This window comes from Semicossyphus pulcher, unplaced genomic scaffold (assembly GCF_022749685.1).
Source record: "Semicossyphus pulcher isolate SPU_LCO1_2020_fin unplaced genomic scaffold, fSemPul1.0.p SCAF_2, whole genome shotgun sequence".
Classification (NCBI taxonomy): domain Eukaryota; kingdom Metazoa; phylum Chordata; class Actinopteri; order Labriformes; family Labridae; genus Semicossyphus; species Semicossyphus pulcher.
The window spans coordinates 23,475,767-23,496,916 of NW_027211693.1; the positions used below are offsets into that span (position 1 = coordinate 23,475,767).

The 21,150-nt window shown below is 42.6% G+C and overlaps 1 protein-coding gene across 3 annotated transcripts in view; it reads right to left on the reverse strand.

The window, feature by feature from the left end:
- Positions 1–21,150, reverse strand: part of nlgn3a (neuroligin 3a) — a 129,521-nt gene that overhangs the window by 97,175 nt on the left and 11,196 nt on the right. For 2 of the 3 annotated variants that reach the window (XM_069669615.1, XM_069669614.1), the window contains exon 2: positions 3,836–4,548. In XM_069669615.1, the coding sequence (XP_069525716.1) occupies positions 3,836–4,307 (472 nt within the window). In that variant the 5' untranslated portion in view covers positions 4,308–4,548. Of the gene's footprint in view, positions 1–2,693; positions 2,754–3,835; positions 4,549–21,150 lie in introns of all 3 variants that reach the window. The other variant, XM_069669617.1, reaches the window with a different exon arrangement.

Here is a 21,150-nt window from a genome sequence, read left to right on the forward strand (position 1 = left end):
TTGTTATCAGCCGCCGATGCTGCTCAGTATGCGGTATCAGTGAGTATGCCAGTCAATGCAGGGATCTGATAATGTGACCAGTTAGCCAAAAAATCAGCTAGTTTCAAGTAAATCATCTTGTGATGATAACAAACAACAACAGTGTGGTGCTAGCAGGAAGTGTAATGTTAGTTAAAGGGGGGGTATTACGCTAATTTCAAGCTTCATATTTCACTCTATGGTATCTGTGGAGTAGCTTAGCATCATTTACAGTTAAAAAATCCTCATTTTTCTCACTCTGGTGCTCTGTGCAGGGACTCATACAGCCTCCGCCTGAAACCACTCAGTCAGCTCTGTCCCTTTAAGAAACCCCGCCCCTACAAGCCCGCTTGCTTCTGATTGGCCAGCTCTCTAACGTCACAAAGTGCAGTGTCTGAAAACGTCTGAAGCCTGAGAAGCCTGGGGATTACTCCAACATACTTTTACCTACAGATTTGAAACTTCACCCACGTTTAGTGTGAACATCCAACATTGTAACATTATATATATGTCTTAAAATGTGCAACAGCATAATACCCCCTCTTTAAAGCTAGAACAATGTAAGCAATCAGTGTTTTTCCACCAATATTTTGTAGATTTTAGTAGTATGGGAGGGGTACTCTGTACTGTCTCCAATACCCAGGTCTGTATATCAGTGTGGGGAATAAAATAAACAGGGTATCGTAACATCTGTAAAACACAGTCTTCTTCTCCTTTTAACTTGCACTGCAGATTGTGTTATATATTTGCTCCAGTCTGCACAAATCATCCCATACTAACACCTTGTCTCATAAAACAGAGGAATCTCACTAAGATCAGGTGTGATTTATTTCAGAGGGTTGATGGGCGATGTATTTCCCTCACTTGATAGGTATCACCATTGCAACAAAGGTGCTTCAAGCGAGGTAAGAGGCCCATTTACTCTGCTTCTGACACAGCTGCATACTGTTGCCTGGCAACAATCACACAACCATTTCATCAAGAGTCAAAAACCATACTTTCTGAAAATTAATCACTCTTTTCCTCCAGAGGAAGCGCATTCATAGAGATAGAGATTGTAAAATTGGTGGTGGAGGTGTTATTATTACTGAATATGCTCAGTGTGTATGACTCTGCTGCAGTATACAGGTCTCTTTTGGCAGCTACAACACATACTTCCCTGTTAGAATTAACAGTTTTATGGAAGAGATCTAAAAACTGAAACAACACTAATTAAAATCTTTAATGAGGGCGCTGATGAACTGTTTAACAGTTTCCCAGCTCACTCTGAATTTGTAAAACAAGACTTTTACTTCCGTGTTGGAAACATTTAACCGTATCCAGAGTATGCTTCAGAGGTTGCTTTCTTCATTGCCTAAGAAGGATAAATTATGCTTCATTTGCACTGCTAATTCAACATAAGCCAAGATTAGCAGAAGCAGTGCAATTGAAATAAAAAGAGCCAGCGAGTCTGAAAATTACAACCTTTGTGTTGATAGCAACAGAGGAGCGATGCAACAATCATTTCTCTGCACAATAATGTGTCACAAAACCAACATATGAAACTTATGATAAACCGGTTTCTCATTACCAAACATGGGGAAGATAATTGAAAAATTCCAAGTGGAAGGGGAATATTAAAGAGATATTTCTGTGTGTATTCCACAACTGGGACTAATTCAGAAGCAGAAGTGCCTGGAGGGCCAGTCTGTCTCCAACAAAATTGGTTTACCAAAGCAGGATGTAGGATTGCACAGAGTGAGGCCGGTAGCTGCCTGCTGCCTCCGTGGAAATCAACAGCAGAGGTCTCCCAGCTGAAGCTGAATCTTCTCTGTGCAGAGAGATACGCTCCGGATCGGTCCGGAGGCTACTCGCAAGGTCCTCTGGTGCCTTCGGGCGCGTTTAGAAAATGAGCCCTCTGTTGTGATATTTTAGCGGCGGCTAATGAAACTGGACTGTTTTTCTCTGTTGCTGTGTGTTTAAACATTAACCACGTGGATAGATGAAAGCTGTCATGCCAATAAAACACACCGACCAGCCTCTATTTGAACAATCGTGAAGAATAAATCCAGGAGAGAGATAGGCGGCCCTCCACTTTTTAGTGTAAATTTAATCAGCGTCTGGGACTGAGACGCTTTCAGGTGTCGTATTTGACAAATATTTCCAATAAGCTGGTGTCTCAGGTGCTGTCACAGCAGTCAGACACATGACTGAAGTCCTTTGCATACAAAGTCTACCAGGTTTATGTTCGAGCAGCTCTCATGCTTCTGATTTAATCAACAGTTGCGTTCAAATTAAAGAATATTACACACGCCATACAATTATATAAAATAAAATACATCACATTGTTGAACAGCTCTTACTTGACAAATGTCATTATTTATTCAGGGCCTTTTCACCCTTTGACACACTCTTATTGTAAAACCACACTTCAGCCCACACACACACACACACTCATATATAACACAGCAAACCTACTCACTCATCTCTCACACTCATGTCAAGGTTGATCTGAGTCACAAGTCCCACGTTCATCCCAATTAGCACTTTGATTTGGGAGTTGATAGGTGGTGATATTGGCAGCTTTGGAAGGATGCACCCATCACTCTCCTCTCTCTTTCACTCTTTCAAATCCTCTTTCGTTCCAGTGTTGGCTTTTCTTTCTTTCTTTGTTTGATTGATTTTTTTTTACATACCTCCTTTTCTACACATTTTCTTGTTGGGTTTCCTGGCACATTCCTTGGATATTCTTTTGACTGTAAAATGAATGGAAAAACTACAAAATAACAGAGAGCTCTGGAAAAAGATCGCATGTGACATGCAACAACTCAGACTGAGTCAGACCCCCTTCTTCACCCTCCTTCCCTCCTCCTCCACCTCCTTCTCCTCCTCCTCCCGCCCTCCCAGCCATCATCAACAACAAGAACAACAGAGGACCTGTTGAGAAAGTAACTGGGGTGTTGCTGCAGAAATATTCCAAAATGGTGGAATGAATTTGCTGCATCCTGGGACACAGGAAGCCCATATTCACATGCACTTCTATTTAAGACCCATTACAGCCACACAGAGGGCAGAGAGGCAGCGTTTTAAAAGTTTTGCGATTGTAATCAGATAAGTGAGAGTGTTATATGACTTTGCACATTTGAGTCTCAGAGCACTTAACATTTCAAGCCCATTTTCTTGTGTGGGTCTCCTTCAAGTGGTGAAATAATGGGGGCCATTTATAAAAGGCAACAACTCCAGATTTAAAACTTGAGACTTTTCGCCACGGTTAGGCCGAATCTGTGTTTGCCTTTCACACAAAGCCTGCTCTTGTTTTGAGCTTTGTGCAAGGACAAACTGGTTGAATGGAAGGAGAGTAAAGGGTCTTACATAGGTCAGGCTGATGCCACAGGCCTCTCGTGTACCAGACAGAATATTTCACCAACCCTACAGTAGTAGATCATTCACTTATGAGGCAGGCTGCTAATCGCTAATGGCTAATATCCCCAGAACAGTCAAGACAGTGAGGGTAGGAAGGTGCACCAAGTATTTCCAATCTGCTCTGCTTGTCTGATTAGATTTATTTTTTCTTTTCAGTCGTATTTATAGGTCATTTAGTCATCAAAAGAGGAACCTCTAACAGTGGCATGGAAGGGGAGAGTTGATGAAAAGACTAAATGAGAGATCAAGTCAAGATGGGAGGTTGAGATGATGGACACGGACACAGCATGCGCCAGACAACAGGTCATGCTCCGCGCAAAAACACAGAGGTGACACAAAGTTTAAGAGGAAAGACAGAGAAGCAGAGAGAAGAGAGAGGAGGAGAGGTTTGGTCCTGTTTACTCCACACACTCACCATCCTCAGTGGGAACATAGATGTTTAGATAAAGACAATCCTCGTGTTGATCCTGTATGTATGTCGTAACTATATCCAGGTTGAAGGTGAACCATATTGGCATCATGATCTCTGGCACAGCGTTGTGAATATTTTGCGGGCACACGGGAGCAAAGTGAGTGGCGTTCTTGATCCCTGACCAGGAGGAGGGAGGCTCCGGGGGCATGAAGCGTTTCTCCCCCACAGGGGAGGCGGCGTAAGGAACCCCCAGATACTGATCCACAGGTCCCAGAATCTCACTAGGCAGGGGCACCCTCACCCCTCGGAGCTTCCCGTACTGCGTGTTCACAGTTGGGTGGTAGTTCTGACCTCTGACGGCCGCAAAGCACCAACAAAAGCTTAATACCCACAAGGACACGCTGAAATCGGTGCAACTGTGGGCACCGTGCCAGTTCTGCGCGGGGAGGCGACTTCTCCTCGGGGAAAACCACATGGTCCTTGTGAGCGAGTGCAACTGCAAGTGACCAACATACACGCCGGGGCTCCCCCCTCAGCAAACACACACACAGGCCTCCCGCTCAGCCCTGCAGTCCAGCCACCCGAGGGACAGTCATCAGCTGCGATAGCGGAGCCTGCCGGCCTACAGGCGAGGAGAAACAGTCGCAGATACGCGCTTCCTTCCTTTCCGCAGCGAGGTCCTTATTCACCGTCCTCGTCAGGTCTTCTATCCCGTGCTGCAAGAGAAGAAGAGGACAGGAAAATTAATGATATTTCCCTGACAGCGCACCAGTTCGCATCCCATTTTTAGTCCGTCATTTTTATTGACTTGTGGAGTCCTTTTCTGCCATGACATAAAACAGCTCACATAAACATGACAGAGCTCTTAGTGCTATCATCAATCCACGTATTCAAGAACCTGCCCTGGACTTGGATATTGCAATTAACTGTTGGGCAACTTGTCAAGATGCGCCTAATAATGCTAATAGGACAAGTGAAATGTGAAAGGCATCAACTGTCAGAAGGTAATTATTCTCTACTTCAAAGGACACTAATTACATTAATAGTTAAAGGACAGATTTTTCAAGTCTGTCTTGAAACAAAATGAAGTGCTCTTATTTTGAAACTCCCATTTTGCTTCCTTCTGTTCGTGCCGGCCTTTAAAAATCTATTCCCCGTATGCTTCCAATGGAAGTGACAGGGGACTAAGACTACTGTCCTCATTCTACGATAACATGCACTGGAAAGTTTATCTGAAGTTTTCTGCACTCTGAATGAGACAAACCAAGTTTAAGTTGTGTAAAAAGTCCCTCTTTGCGCGGTGCAGGGACGCTAACAAAAAGAGGGAATTTGTATTAAAAGGCAGAAAGTTTGGACGACTGGAGCCGCCTAAGAACTTCAGATTGACTTCTGAATTTTTTTTTTAAGCAGAGACCGACTTCCATTGAAGAGGGAGGGATATATTAAAGCCCGATGTGAGCGGGAGGAAATATTACAGCAAAAAAACCTGTTTCATTGTAGGTATAGAAAGTTAGCTTTACAGAAGCACTGCAAAACACAGGAACATAATAACATGATGAAAATTTCATGTCCTACATCATGCAGCGTTTTCCCTTCACCTCCCTTTGGAACAAGGTGGCTTTTAAACATATTTCTCTTGTTTTGATCTTATAACAGATCATTTAGGGATAAACCGGAGCCAGAGGAGGATGAATCCACAGGCGGCCTCCAGTGACAGCGCTGTAAATGCTAATCAACAGTCCCATGGTGGAGCACTGGTGCCAGTGACAACACCTTCCCACACTGCCTGATCAATTTTCAATTTCTGTGGCTTAGGGTCCCCCTCATCCCCGCGCGCCTGCTGCAGAGTTCGCTCTAATAACAATGGAGAAGAAAAGCCAGCATTTAGAGGAGGATATTGCATTCCAAAATGACTGTGTAAATGATTTATAATGTATCAGCAGCCGTCGGAGGGCCACTAACCACTGAGAGAAAGCAATCCTGACGTTCCTGGAGGTGCCGTTATCGCTCGGCAGCTATTCCCATTTGCCGCAGCCTCGGATCAGCGGAGAGAGCCTGCCTGCGTGTGTCGTACATGGAGGCCCTCACTTCATATCAAAAACACATACATACAGTAAATACTGCAGATGAGCCCGCCGTCACTGATACTAGTGTAAATGAAATGTGTGTGGTGGTCTGCAATTCTGCTCAGAGACTCTGGCACACCGAGCACCTGCTAGGTGATAATACATGAAAAGCCATCCATATCCAATCTGGGGAGTAAAAAGCATGCATCGCTGGGGGGCCGAGAGCTGGCGAAGGCTTTGATATGCTAGAAAAGTCATACTGACAAAGTACCACTTTGCTGCTCACTTGGATCTCTGTCGCAAAGGCTGAAAAGCTAGCATACATTACCGCCATATTCACATATTTAAAAAATACATATTGTTAAGAGTATTTCAGTCCTGTTTGCTTTGATAGCAGAGAAAGAGCACAGTATTTATAGCCTCAGCCGGAGTGAAACACTCGAACCGGGAATGACCTCTTTTCAGTCAGAAATACACACAGCTACGCAAGGAAACATCTACAAACACAACAACCTGTTACATCATACACCCAGTGGCCTGTGTGTTAGCTATAGCTAAATTAATTCCGTTTAATGCGACATCATTGCAATAAATCCTCCCCACCTGAAGCTTGTAATGTTCAGCCGCTGTTGCAACTATTATAGAGAGGTAGTAATGATACGCTTACTGAAGAGGCTGCAGTTTGTGCTGTTCAATTACACTGCATTATACTGAGAGGGGTTGCTGATATTTATGTTGCCCAATCTATTTTTCTGTTTGTCTCACAAGAGCTCGTTCTTATTCATACGATTTCCCGAACAGAGCGGAGCACTTCTAAAGCTTGGACCATCATGAAACTCTCCCTGTCAGTCTGAAAGATTCTCTGCTGGGAAACATCTCGGCCTTTGATACAAAGTCTGTGTACATGAAAACATGTCGGTAAAGGTTAACTTCTATCTACAACAACTCCAGATTTGTGTTTTGGCGAGAATGTCCATTCAACTAGCTTAAAATTACAGATTTGAGGGAAGTGAAAACATAATCTGCAGCTTAAATTTACAAATCCTGGCTCAGTTGTGGACGTATTAAATTACTATGGTGCAGAGTTTTGTTCTCAACAGTGATGAAGAGGATTTTGTCGCTGCATATGACTGGCCTCTTCTCTGTGAAGAACTGAGGCTCTTTGGTTTTGTGGTATTTAGTTGCTGCCATGCAAAACTAAAGATCGAAACATGTTATTCATGTTATTCAAAGTGACGGCCCTACCGTAAACCTGTAGCTTCATGATGACATCATTATGACAGTCAATTTAGCCGTTAACTCTCTAGACCCCGGTAGACTTCTATAATGTTACCGCAGTTCACTGAGAACTCTCACTTAATGAGCATTTTCCTGCTTCATCCAAACAAAATCTCAAAAACAGAAAGGAAGATGTTTTCATTTTTAAAAAAACTCAACTTCCTTTTTAATTTGATACTAAATATGTGGCATGTGTAGCTTTTTAGACCTCACTACCGACAGGGGCGCACTGCCCACCGGAAAACAGAGTCCGTCTCCGGCAGGTAAAGCCGGGTAGGTCCTGCTGTTTGGCGATTACGTAATTTCAATCTGAGTCACAACACAATACAATGGCTTCCTTAAGATTTTAAATACGGGGATGCTTAGTCAGCGGAGCCATTTTTAGATCTGAAAAAATGCCGGATTGAAACCCACGAAAAAAAACAAAGTCTTCAACATAACAACGCAAATTTCCGGTTCTGGGTAATCGGTGACAAATAACTTTAAGCTACATGAAGCAGCCAATATAGGTCTAAAAAAAAAATTAAAAATTGTCGTTTAGGTTAGTTTGTGGCGGGGCTTCACTGAACAGAACTGCTCTGCTGCTTTTGCAATGTTGAAGCCATCCAATCCGTTGGGACAACTTTCAAGTTATTAACCTTTGTCCTCAGTGACGCAGCTTCTCAGGGCTGTTTTTATACGGTCGTGAAGCGAGAATCCACGCTCTGCAGCCACACTCAATACGGGAATCGTGCTGACAATCTTTGCCAGCTTTGCCCAGTCTGGGTAAATTTCCCCCAGATCCCGAATGATAGTTTCACAGGCCGTGTGGAATTTCAAGCCACACAGCGCTGTCATTATCAACACTGCACCTGGCCGAGTGCCGAGATGCAAATGATGGGTTGCATTGCGCTGTTGTCCGTCTCCGCCTGTCCATCTGTCGATGTTTTAACAGTGGAGGCTGTATAAGTCTTTTTTTTTTTTTAGATTATTTTTTTGGCTGTTGCCTTTATTTATAGGACAGCTGAAAAGAGACAGAATGTGGGGAGTATAGAGTGGGGGATGACATGCACCAAGTGATCGGCAGACCGAGAGTCAAACCTGCGATCAACGCGTCGAGGACTGTAGCCTCTGTATGTGGGGCACCTGCTCTACCAACTGAGCTAAACCAGCGCCCTGGCAACATGTCTTTTAATTAGTACAAAAGGCAATTAAATACAACATTATTAATTTTAAAATTATTTATTTATTTGGCATATTTTCCCACCGGCATTTGGCCGTTTATCTTTATCTGCCGGACAACTACATGTGATACAGGCCAACGGAAACCCTGCTGGAGAGTCATGTGTTTCTATGTTCAATAACACATTCACTTTTCTTGTAATAGAATATAGAAAAATATTAAGCCGGCTTCCCACTTTATAACTCTAAAAGCTTCGTGAACGTAGTATTTATTGCAGATCACTTCTAGTGGATGCATTTAGGCGTACCTAATCAACTGGGAAATGTAAAATACCATCTTCAAAAACTGTTTTTATTTTTGTGTTGTTGTTTTGTGGGCGTTTTATGCCTTAATTGAGCGAGAGAGGACGGTGGATAGTGTCGGAAACAGGGGAAGAGAGAGTGGGCATGACTTGTGGCAAAGGGCCGAGGATGGGAGTCGAGCCCGGGGCCGCTGCATCGCGGACTGTAGTCTCTGTATATGAGACACACAATTTAACCGGCATCCCCAAAAACTGTTTTAACCTGCAAATTGATCACATTTATGATCCGTTATGAGCTCTGTGGATGAACACAGACAGCTGTCGGCCCACAGGAGGTTTGGTTTACAACAGGGCCTCTCTCCCCATCATACGTACAAGATATTCAATCTAAACTCTGACTGAAGCCATTTCTGTTTAGATGTGCACACACGGCTGCAGAATACGTGCGATAACACTAATTCTCATCGAGATAAAATACATCGGGTCAAACTTTTTAATCAGGACATAGCAAGGACATAGGACAGCGTGATGGAGTGTGTGTGTTTAGAGGACACGCTGCTCAGAGGACTTCATCAGTCTCCCCTCCAACAGCATCTCAGAGGTCCTCTCCGCTTTGATCTCTCTACCTGCTGAAGCACTGCCAAGGGAGGAACAGAGGGAGAGAGATATTGCATGAGTTCTCCCTCATCATCCCAGAAATATTGATCGTCTCATCACCGTGGCCTTGCAGCCCATAATAAATACAACTGGAGTGATGGAGGCGGCGTAGGGAGGAGGAGGAGGAGGTGGAGGCGAGGGAGGGTTGCTGTTGCTGTAAGTCTAAGGGAGGTTATTAGCCCTTAATGCAAGATGGAAATCCACCAAGTACACACCATTAAACACCCTCCTCCCAATTCTCAAGTCCCTGATTAATCGGACGGGTTCAATTCTTCAGGTCTAATCGCTGTTCATTAATATTCTAATGTTGTCTCACATATTTAGCAGACATCACATAGATTTTCTTCCTCTTGATTTTGGTTTTACTGTAGAATCCTCTTTGTTCTCTTACCGCGCAGAGATCTCTGCATTGCAATAAAAGTCTAAGCTCAGAGCCAAATGTACTCCTACGCGCTGACATCCCTTAGAGAGAGGCTGAATGGACTCTGATAAAAAAGGAACCAATAAGAGTTCTGAGTGGATGGAGCTTCTGACTCTCTCTCCACTCTGTTATTAGAGTAGCCAGTAGTCTGCAACAAAGGCATTCACAGAGCTGCATTAGTCCTGTGCAACATCTAACTCCAAATGAAGTGAGCCGTCCTGACCTGAGACAGAGTAATCACTGATTACAAATGCTCCTGCTGCTGGTACATTATAACCCCGGCTCGATGTGCCATTATGGAAACAATAAGACAGGAAGCAGAAGACAGAAACTTATGTACCCGGGCTGTTACCTCGGCTGAACTCATTAAAATGTGAGCGGCTACAGCAAAAACTTCATTTAGAGTCTTCACCATCCAGAGAGGAGGCTCCATTTTGAGCCGAGCTCAGCTCTGTGATAGGATTGCTCTCCGGCCTCAGTGCGTCAGTAATGTGGAAAATATATCTGTGATTGTCTGCTTACACGTGTTTATTTCAAACAGGCAAACATGGATTCCCACACGGCGAAATCAATAATGAACGTATGCACATACTACCCGTCTCCTCGGGCAGGCACGTTCCTCATATAAGCTCCTCAGCTTCACGAACAACAGCACGCCATATTAAATCAGGAAGATTGGCATGTTTCAGAAACAGCATTCACTAAATGTCAAAACTAAACCGCAGCTTCATAAGGCTCCTGCTGGGAACCAGTGCCACTAGAACAGTGAGGGATGAGGGCCCACTCTTCCGCTCCTTTGCTTTTCTTTTTTTTTCCATCAGACACAGAAGCCTGTGCAGTCGTCATTACTTAGGAGATTTGGCATTAAATCAAGGACAAAGACGCAGCACATTCTGACTGCTAATCACCACAGTGATGCCCACATATTTTTAAAGAAGACGGCGAGGAAAGAGGGGCGTTGCTGATGCTGCTGCTGCGGCCGCCTGCTAAGCTACACGTCTCCACCCCTTCTCCTGGCTGCTGGATAAATGCTGCCTGGAGTATCATTACCAGGCAAACGGCCGAGGAAACAGCGAGAGGGGAGCCTGGCAGGCCAAATAAAGACGGATTCCAGGTGAGCACATGTTGAGATGAATTCTTTGGCTGCACAGCAAATAAATAATGGCCATTCTCTTAACTGCTGACGGTGCTTGAAACAACTGTTTGCTCTTCAGGACTAAAATGATAGGGACAGATTTGATCTAGCAGTCTTAAAGCTGTGAGTGGAAGCAGTGGAGCCGTTCTTAAATCTATTCTGCCTCTCTTTCTCCTGACTGGTGTGCGTGCCTCAGAGTGTCAGATAGAGTTAAGCCAGTAATGCGATATGTGAAACAATACGTGGGGGTCCGGGGATATTAATCAAAGCTAACTCACTCAATTAGATGGAAAAGGAATGAGTAGGTTACATTTAAAAAATGATAAATAAAGAAATTTCCCCAACAGTTCATCATCTTAACTCGTATTGATCCACTGCCGAGTCCCACTAGACACTCCCACTGAAAAAACTTCAAGTTGCTAATCACTCAAGCAGCCCACGGGGATTCTTTGAGAAACCGCAGGGGCAAGTATTGGGTCCGTCTCTAATCTAGCCGTATGTAAACACATTAAGGCTTTACACATGGCGTACTCATTATCCAGCCTCCCACAGATGCCGTTTGCAGGGTGGGATCTGTTCTCTTGACAGAGTGTTTTGTGTGCAGTTTCTATCACCGTGCCAACGCAGCTCCAGAGTGCTGCTGAGGAAAGAGCACAAGACGAGGAGGGCTTCTGTCTCGTCTTCGGAGATAGCCAAATAACAGACCATAAAGAGGGAAACAGTTGCAGGTAGGTAACTTTCCCAACCATAACATGATACAGACATATACTCAGAATTATGGGGAATTTTTCAGTCACACCAGCCTTGCCAGTTAAAACCCTGACACCTATTAACTGGGTCACTATTAACCTTTGATCCCAAGGACGAATCCTATTTACTTTGGTGATCTCGTTACTTTAGATCTGGCACCATTACTAAGAAGATTGTTTCAGTTTTAATGAAATATCTTGACAGAATGGATTCAAATGTTATCTGGTGCACAGTTTCTGTTTGTGAAATGTTTTAAGAAAACCTCTGCACACCTGAATTGTGACAGCTTCGTCGGAGGGAGGTGCAGTCTTGAAACAATCTGTGAAAAACTCCCACACAAGCGAGACAGTTTTTCACCGATTGTTTGTGAAATGTAAAAACTTGTGGAAAAAACTGATGTACAATTTATGTCAAAATACCTCCAAATTAAAACAAATAATCTAATCGGACTCAGGTGTGCTGTGTGATCAGTGACCAGCAGCATCAAGTGTCTTCTAACACATTAAACTAACATGCACAAAATAATTCACAGTAGATCTGCTAGAAATTCAGCAGAATTTTTATTGTTAGCAAGCTTGCTGCCTTTCACTTTCATTTATCTCAAAGCACACTGTTCTTAATAACAGCCTCACTGAGCTGCTAGCAGAAATGGTAAATGGACTGCACTTACATAGCTCTTTTCTAGCCTTCCGACCACTCAAAGCTCTTTACACTACATGTCACATTCATCCTTTCAGAGACACATTCACACACTGATGGCAGAGGCTGCTACGCAAAGTGCCAATCTCTAATCAGCTAACCACACATTCATACAAAGATGGCCTCAGGAGCAAGTTCAGTTTCTTGCCCAACGACACTTTGACGTGGAGACTGCAGCAGCAGGGATCGAACCGTCAACCAATCGAAAGACGGCCGATTCTACCACTGAGCTACAGCAGCCCCGAGCATGCCTGTAAACACTTTTAAAAGACTGTTGCTCATAAGAAATGAATGATGACGAGTAGGGGAGAGTTGCCTTAAATGCTTACGTTACAGCTGTAACACGCATGTTAGGCACGTATAATGCCATCATGACCTAATTTTCTGCAGGCATGTGCAGTACTAAAGATACCAATGAAATTTAACAGGATTGTTTATTCCACAGGAAATGGAGGTTTTTTTTTATTTATATATAAAATTGAGTTTGTATGTTGTGCAAGAGTGTGTTCTTTGTCAGTGAGTGATTCATTCAATGCCTGCTTATCTGTAAGGATTGTCAAAGCATGGATGGCTCGTGTCTCATTAACCCATGTTACATTTGTAAGCAGGGTGGTACAAAATATCAATACAGCAATATACAATCGTCCTGACTCATGAAATACAATTATCAATAGTGTCAAATATCGATATTCTAATTTGCAAATACAGTATACGATGCTCTAAACATGTTTCCCTGTGATTTTGACACACCACGTCACCACTTCATGACTCCTCCTGGTGGCACTTAGGACATGAATGAGGGTGACGTGACCAGAAATTTATTAGCCAAGGAAGAAGTCTTGCAATATATAAATTATTGCAGAATCGATGTATCATGATATAATCGTTATCGTGGGACAAGTATCGCGTATCGTATCGTGACTTACCCTGCGGTTCCCACCCTTATTTGTAAGTGCCCTGATTTGTGAGTACAGCGTTCCTCTTGGTTGAATGTGCCTTATTGGCCGATACACTCTTATTTCAGAAGTCATTTAAATGTATTCTAAACAAGATTAGGTTTCTTTTCGCCATCAACAGAATTTGTCGGTGTATTCAATGCAGTTACTAATAAGGAAGGACACTAATGTGCCAAGTGGTACATCTGGTGAGTTTCAATGATATCATTACTTTTTAGATAGTATCTGCTTAATAAGAAATCCATCAAGAAAACAACTTATTTGATTATGTTGCAGGTGTCAGTTTAGCGGTTAAATTGGCAGCTCGAGTACAGACGCTACCGTCCTCGATGCGGCGGCCACTGGTTCGACTCCCACCCTCGGCCCTTTGCCGTGTGTCATTCCCCATTCTCTCTTCCCCTGTTTCCAACACTATCCACTGTCCTCCCTCTCTAAATAAAGGCATAAAAGGCCCAAAAAATAATTATTCTGTTTCTTAGCTGGTTTACAACCGAATTTAACTGAGACTAACATGGCGATTAAATTGTTACATTGGATAGCGTCCACTTTCAGATTAATTCCTCATGACTTGTTTTTCTTTCAGAAAAGTTTAATAGGTTTATAAAAGCAGAAAGCACCGCTAGTTAGACTGAAAATACCACAAACTTTGTGTAATTAAAAGAAAAATGTTACAATTGGCAACTCTCCGCTAGACCAGAATTTACTTTTAGAATTTAGAATCACTTTGGTGTGTTTCATTTTTGACATCATGAGCTTGTTTGTATCTCAAAAAGCGTCACTGCTCAGCTGACACAGATATTGAATGTATGAACTGTTAACATGGATGTGTTTCTTTACGCTGTTTCCCAGTTGCAGGTGGAATCATCCTACACCTGAGGCAACATGTTTGATTGGACTTGGCTGAACATATGTGAAACATGATTGAAATCCTAGAGAGCATACACTCAGGTGTACCAAGGAGAATTCAGCAGGTATTTCAAACAGCTCCTCTCATCTCCTCCACTGTGAGGACAGCACGTATAACATGGCAGCACTAACATCAATTTCTGGCTTACAGTGGAAAGCAGGATGGATTTTTAGCCTTCTGGGATGCATCCCTAATAAAATTCAGGCAAGTGCAAGGAACCTGAACGGCGCTGGCATGGCACTACGTATATAAAGCAAATCAAAGTTTATGACAATCACTTCAAATGTGAGCTGCTGTGTATTACTCCTCCTTCTCTTTGGTCTAAATGCTGCCTGTCATGGAGCCTCGAGACAGCTATCAGAGTCACAGTCGGAAAAGGAAGCTCACTTACGTTTACATTGATTGATTATAGTTTAAGATTAATGAGGGTATCATTTGGGATAAATGGGTTATTTCCTGTTTAAACTCTGTATTGAATGCTTAATGTATGTCATTTAAAGTAATGTATCCAACAATATGCCGTGCATTGAATATTGATCCGCGTGGATTAACTGCACCACAGAATTGAGGGAGATGCGAGCGGGGGAAACATTTCTCTTAGAGCAGCTATTAACACTTCACAAACATATAGAGTTGAACTGAGGGTTTACGCTGAGTTAATTGAGGTCTGGGTGGTAATTACATCAGGGAGTCGATCTCTCACAATCAGGGCTCCAAGTTCATTGGCACTGCATTATAAAATCTGAGATAGATCAGCTCCTATGGCTAGTATTGACTCTTCTGCTCTGGGTTAAAGAGAGCATGCAGCCGTCCTTGGCCTGAATTACTACTTGCGGAGCCGGTTAAAACGCAGATATGCAGCTAAGTGTAACCCACATTGCCGAGCAGTTATTTAAAGGGAACTGTTCCTCTAAGCGAGACTACTTCTGACAATTACATGATTTAGATTGTCTTTGCAATGAAAAGAACACAATATACATCTAAAAATGGGATTATGTGGGTAATTTACCGAGCAGTAATGTCTACAATTTGGTGGACACTTCCTGTTAGGGATAGAGGAAATTAATTCTTGCGGTTGTAGCACCAACTCCCCATTAGAGTTGCTGAAACACAAACAGAAGTATCCTCATAAAGCATACAAAGCCAGGCCTTTGAAGAGCTGATCATCCTGAGGACAACACTTAGCTATGCACCATTTCAAAAAGCAATGAAGCCCTGCTCTGAGTGCATGTAATTCACCGCTTTCATCCGCTGCATTTTGAATTATGTTTTCTGCAGACAAAGATTACGAATTCAGATCAACTTGTCCAGAAGAATGTGACATTAATTAATTTTCTTAAAGAATAATGTGAGCGCTGTCGGGCCTGCGCTGTGAAATGAAACAGCCTTGTGTATTTGTATGAGTGCTCACAGTTGTACTACACACTACAACTGTGCTGAGAAAATGAATCTTCCCATGGCCTAATAAGCTAAATAACAGCTTTAATTCAAGGTAAGTAGGCTGCTGTTCTCAGAGAAAATTGAAAGGTCAGCTTTATCATTGGGTGTGAAAGAGCTCCGCAGAACCATACATACACCGAGCAGAGACGTGACCCAGATGCTGCCTGTAAAATTAATGAGCTAATAATGCACTAGGTTCCTTAGCATTCGCGGCAGTTACAGTAATGTGCAAACATGGAGAAACATATTCAGGTAAAATATGGTGTTACTGCTAGACTTAATGTCACAACAGGAAGTAATGAATTTGTCCTGATCTAAAAGTATCACAGTGCATCTTTTTCTGGAGCTTCATATGCAGCACTTTCCCAGCTTCACCTTTTCCCACGAGGCATGTGCTTTAAAATGCTGCATATACCCTTAAAACCGCCATTTATCATATGTATAAGTGTGCCTTAATTGTGATGGATGATCAATTAAGCCAAGAGGAATTTCTTGAGAAAATAAAGTGTTAATGAACGAAGCAACGGCCAACGTATTATTGTGATGTTTCTTTTCAAAGGCCTCGACTAGCTGGCTTCCTCGCAGAGTATTCACAAATGCCAAAAGCACAGTGCTAGAATGATGCTATTGACATGCAAATGCCGGATAGTTGCAGAGAAGTGAGAGGTGCCAAAGTGTATTGTTGTGTGACAAGCAGAATTTCTGAATACACAGCTGAAAAACTGGATGTACACGGGCGCGCTCGACACAGAAAAACCCCCAGCATTTATTTTTTTATACAAAATAAAGACGTAATGGATTCACAAGCTTTATGGTGTGGGCTCTATTTACAGCGAGAGCACAGGGCTACCACGGCCTAATGACGACAGATTAAATGTGCTCTGTCCGCTGTACATGATGCCTGCAGTGTTATGGGAGCATAATTAAGTTTTGAACCGACCCGACAGTGATGTGCTTTTAACTAAAGGTCAGCAGTAAACAGCGATGCGAGCCACACTTGATTACTATGTATATCACAACATCAAAAAAAAAAGATGCTGCAGCGCTAATGAGGGGGTGACCTTCATCTTCGGCGTAAACAAAGACCAAGCAAACACATGCCGCACCACATGGCCTCTATCAGCCCTTAATAAGAGGTGTTTAAGTCATTACTAGGACTCTAATATTCAGATGGAGTATGTGACACGCGACCTTTGACATCTCAGAGTAGAAGTTTGTTGTTGGATGTGTTCTGGTCTTGAAACAAAGGAAACAAGGACGTATGAATGGGGATAAAAAAGCAACCAAATATAATCCCGACTGCTTCCAGTGAATTGGATTTCAGTCCAATAATAAATAAGCTACATTTAAAATCGGTGATGTAAATATGGAGCATTAACATCTTAATTCATCACATTACAGGCTCATCGGAGCTCCAGCCAGGTGGATTTAGAGGAGATGTAGAGGGATTAGCGAGGTGATATCAATCACCACAGTTGAACCACCCTCTTATCCACCACCATCACAGCCCCTGGCTGCCTTCCCCATTGATCCTGCTCAGGCTGGAGGGGTGGAGCAAAGGGTTAGATCTCTTCAGGGGATCTAAAGCTGTGGAAAAAAAGCTATTTTCGTTTTACAATTTTAGGAAAGAGTCAAATGTATCGGTAAATTGGACAAAGACTGGGGTGTCCTCTTGCTTGGAAGTGTTACAGATGAGATAAGAAGGGTAGATTGGTGCAGCTAGGTTAAAAATAAAACTCCAGAGAAATGTCCTGGAGGAAAAGAAAGCAGCTGTTTTTCCTCCAGTGACACTCCCAGTAGTCTGTTTAGAAAAGCACTCATCTTATTTTGCTCATTGCATGTCCACATTGATATTCAAGATATTATTAGACAAGCCAGAGAATCCAGATGATGATGAGCTCCGAGGGACGCTTTAAATGACAGTGCCCTTTCTTGAAGGGAGAGGGTAAACAGCAGAGGCACCCAACACTGTCTTGTTACTAACACTCATCTGCATTCTGGGAAGAAAAAAAAAACACGTGTTACTGAGGGGCAAGGCCTGAAAAACAGAATGTGACTTTCCAAATATGGAGGGGGTTGGATCAGTTGTGTAAGCGGGGGTTGAGGGAGAGACATGCCTCAATATCACACATGGAGGAGGGAAGAGTGTCCCCTGACAGCGGTCCTTTCGGCTCACCCTGGCAGATATGTCTCCTCTCCATTCACTATTTCTAATCCTGTCTGAAAGCCTATCTTGAATGTCAGGCTTCTTCCTAAATTGGCTCGTGTTCTTAGTGATTGATTAAAGTACTGTAACCCAGCTTTATCAGACCGCCCTGAACTCTGTATTTCTGCCAAATCTATTAGGTAATGCATCCTATGTTATTGCACCGGTTGGTCTTTTCTCTTTTTTTTAGCCTGCACGTCTTTGGGAAACGCAAAGATCCGTTCACTGTGATTCTGAATACTGAGCTGTATGATAGCAAACAGTGGAGCTACCTCGAGCTCTGTTTGTGACAAAGTGGCACCCTAATTCAATGTGGCATTATCAGAGAAATGGCTTAAATTTGTCCAAAACAGTGTGCACATGGCCACACTTAAATCATTTCCTTATCCGTGTTTCCCCTGTTCCATTGATGCCATGATGGTACCACAAGCACGGGGACGTCCCCTGACATTGAGCGAACAATGCGGCCATAATTCATGCGTTCTAATGCCGTAATATCCCTCATACCAGTGCACACAGAGGAGAGAGGAGAGGTTGCCGTGATATTACTGCTGACGCCTGAGTCCTAGACGTTGCACTTAAGAGTGTCTCCTGCAGGACATTATTCAAACACGCAGGCACTACAAAGTCCATGAGACCAGCGTGGGCCACTACAGTACTGAACACACATGCTCAGACACTGCGGCTTACTGAGGGTTACTCAAGGTCAAACAGGAAGGCGCCACACATAAGGGATGCGACCACTTTCTTAAAATCAATATATTTTCTATCTAAATCTTTGCTTCTACATTATAGTAAGCTTTGGAGTCACAGTACAGATGCTCTGCATACGGAGAGCTAAGTATGAATTAAAATCAGGTTTGTGCACTTTAAACAGAGTAGAACGCCACATTAATGACTGCACGCTTAGAAGTAGGCCATGTCCAAACACTGCAGGGAAAATTTGGCCTCGGGTTGTCTGCACTTCCTCAAAAACTGCACACAACACGCTGAGAGCTACTACACGATCTGCCTTCCTTTGCAGCAAAGAAGCCCAGAGCGATGACAACACATACTGTAGATACTGTACACGTGCTCGTACGCTTTGTGATCACGCAGACAGATTTACACCCATCGCAACATTTCTAAGTCAATTTCAGCTTCTTTTATCTGACTCTTTTCAACCGTCTTAATGTTTCTGTCGGTGGAACGACTACAAACATCCTCCCCGTTCCATGTTTCATTAGTAACCTCAGGGAGAAAAAATGCTTTTCCTCTAACATCTGGATGTTAGCTAGCCTGACTGAGAAGTCATATCAGATCAGATCCTGCTACATCAAATGCAACTTCAGGGCACATTATTTATTCATTTAGCTGCTGACATCCAAACCATGCCCTAAACGGTGACACTTTGAAAACTATTCCTCTGTGCCTGAACTGTGCCGATACGAGTGCAACTGGCAGGGGCTCGCAGAGGGAACAGAGGTTTATGTTCCTTTTAGCAGGCATGAACGTAGATGAGACGGAACAACGAGGCCGTTGTTGTTTTTTTAGCCTTGGAGCTTCAGCGAAGAGCAAACACAACAATGAAAATGCCTCCATGACAGCTGTAAAATTTCATGTGACAAGGCCTTACAGCATACACAAATAGCCCTGAGAGCTGAAATGGCACATAACCTATTACCAATATTTACCCCTGTGGTGAACAGAGAGCCTGGCTAGCATCACTGCTGGCCTTGGAAGGCGTGTCTCAGTTTGTGTTTATGTGTGTGGGTGGGAGATTTGTGTTGTTCTTTTCAGGTTTTATGAGTTGGCTGTAAAAGAAAAGATAAATCATGACAGAATTTTTACACAGTAGAAGTAAAATCCAGCTTTTATTTAAGGCTTGCTCATATGACAGTTGGAAAAGAAAGCCTTTACATCAGACCTCGTCAGACCTTTATTGTGGTGACCTGCAGGCCAAATCCAGCCTGATAATGATCTAAAATAATGACCCTTTAGTCATGTAAGGGATAATGTATAGTGAGCAGGTTAATAGCGGAATGGAAACCTGAGTGAGCAGTCAGGGTTTTGTGACAGCCTGAAGGGGTTCCTCCACGATGACAACCCGCTCACTATACATTATCCCGCTTATTACACAACTTCCTACAAAATCAATTATTTGACACAAAATATTGATTTCAAAATAATTTTATCAAAATAGTTAAAAATAGTTTGTTACACTCACAGTGAGATCTGCGTCCATAGCAACAGTTAACTGTGTAGCCTTCTTAAAATGAGCTAAGCTAGCTGTTTTTACTCACATTAAAATGAGCTAACCTAGCTGTTACTCACATTAAAATGAGCTTAGCTAGCTGTTATTACTCACACTGAAATGAGCTAACCCAGCTGTTATTAGTCACATTAAAATGAGCTAGCCTAGCTGTTATTACTAACATTATAATGAGCTAACCTAGCATTAAAACGAGCTAACCTCACTGTTTTTACTCGCATTAAAAAAAGCTAACCTAGCTGTACTCACATTAAAATGAGCTAACCCAGCTGTTATTACTCACATTAAAATGAGCTAACCTACCTGTCTTTACTCACATTAAAATGAGCTAACCTAGCTGTACTCACACTGAAAAGAGCTAGCCGTACTCACATTAAAATGAGCTAACCCAGCTGTTATTACTCACATTAAAATGAGCTAACCTACCTGTCTTTACTCACATTAAAATGAGCTAACCTACCTGTCTTTACTCACATTTAAATGAGCTAACCTACCTGTCTTCACTCACTTTAAAAAAAGCTAATCTAGCTGTACTCACATTAAAATGAGCTAACCTAGCTGCACTCACATTAAAATGAGCTAGCCTAGCTGTTATTACTCACATTAAAATGAGCTAACCTAGCTGTTATTACTCACATTAAAATGAGCTAACCTAGCTGTCTTTACTCACATTGAAATGAGCTAATCGTACTCACATTAAAATGAGCTAACCTACCTGTCTTTACTCACATTGAAATGAGCTAACCATACTCACATTAAAATGAGCTAACCTACCTGTCTTTACTCACATTAAAATGAGCTAACCTAGCTGTTATTACTCACATTAAAATGAGCTAACCTAGCTGTCTTTACTCACATTGAAATGAGCTAACCGTACTCACATTAAAATGAGCTAACCTAGCTGTCTTTACTCACATTGAAATGAGCTAACCTAGCTGTTACTCACATTAAAATGAGCTAACCTACCTGTCTTTACTCACATTAAAATGAGCTAACCTAGCTGTTATTACTCACATTAAAATGAGCTAACCTAGCTGTCTTTACTCACATTAAAAAGAACTAACCTAGCTGCACTCACATTAAAATAAG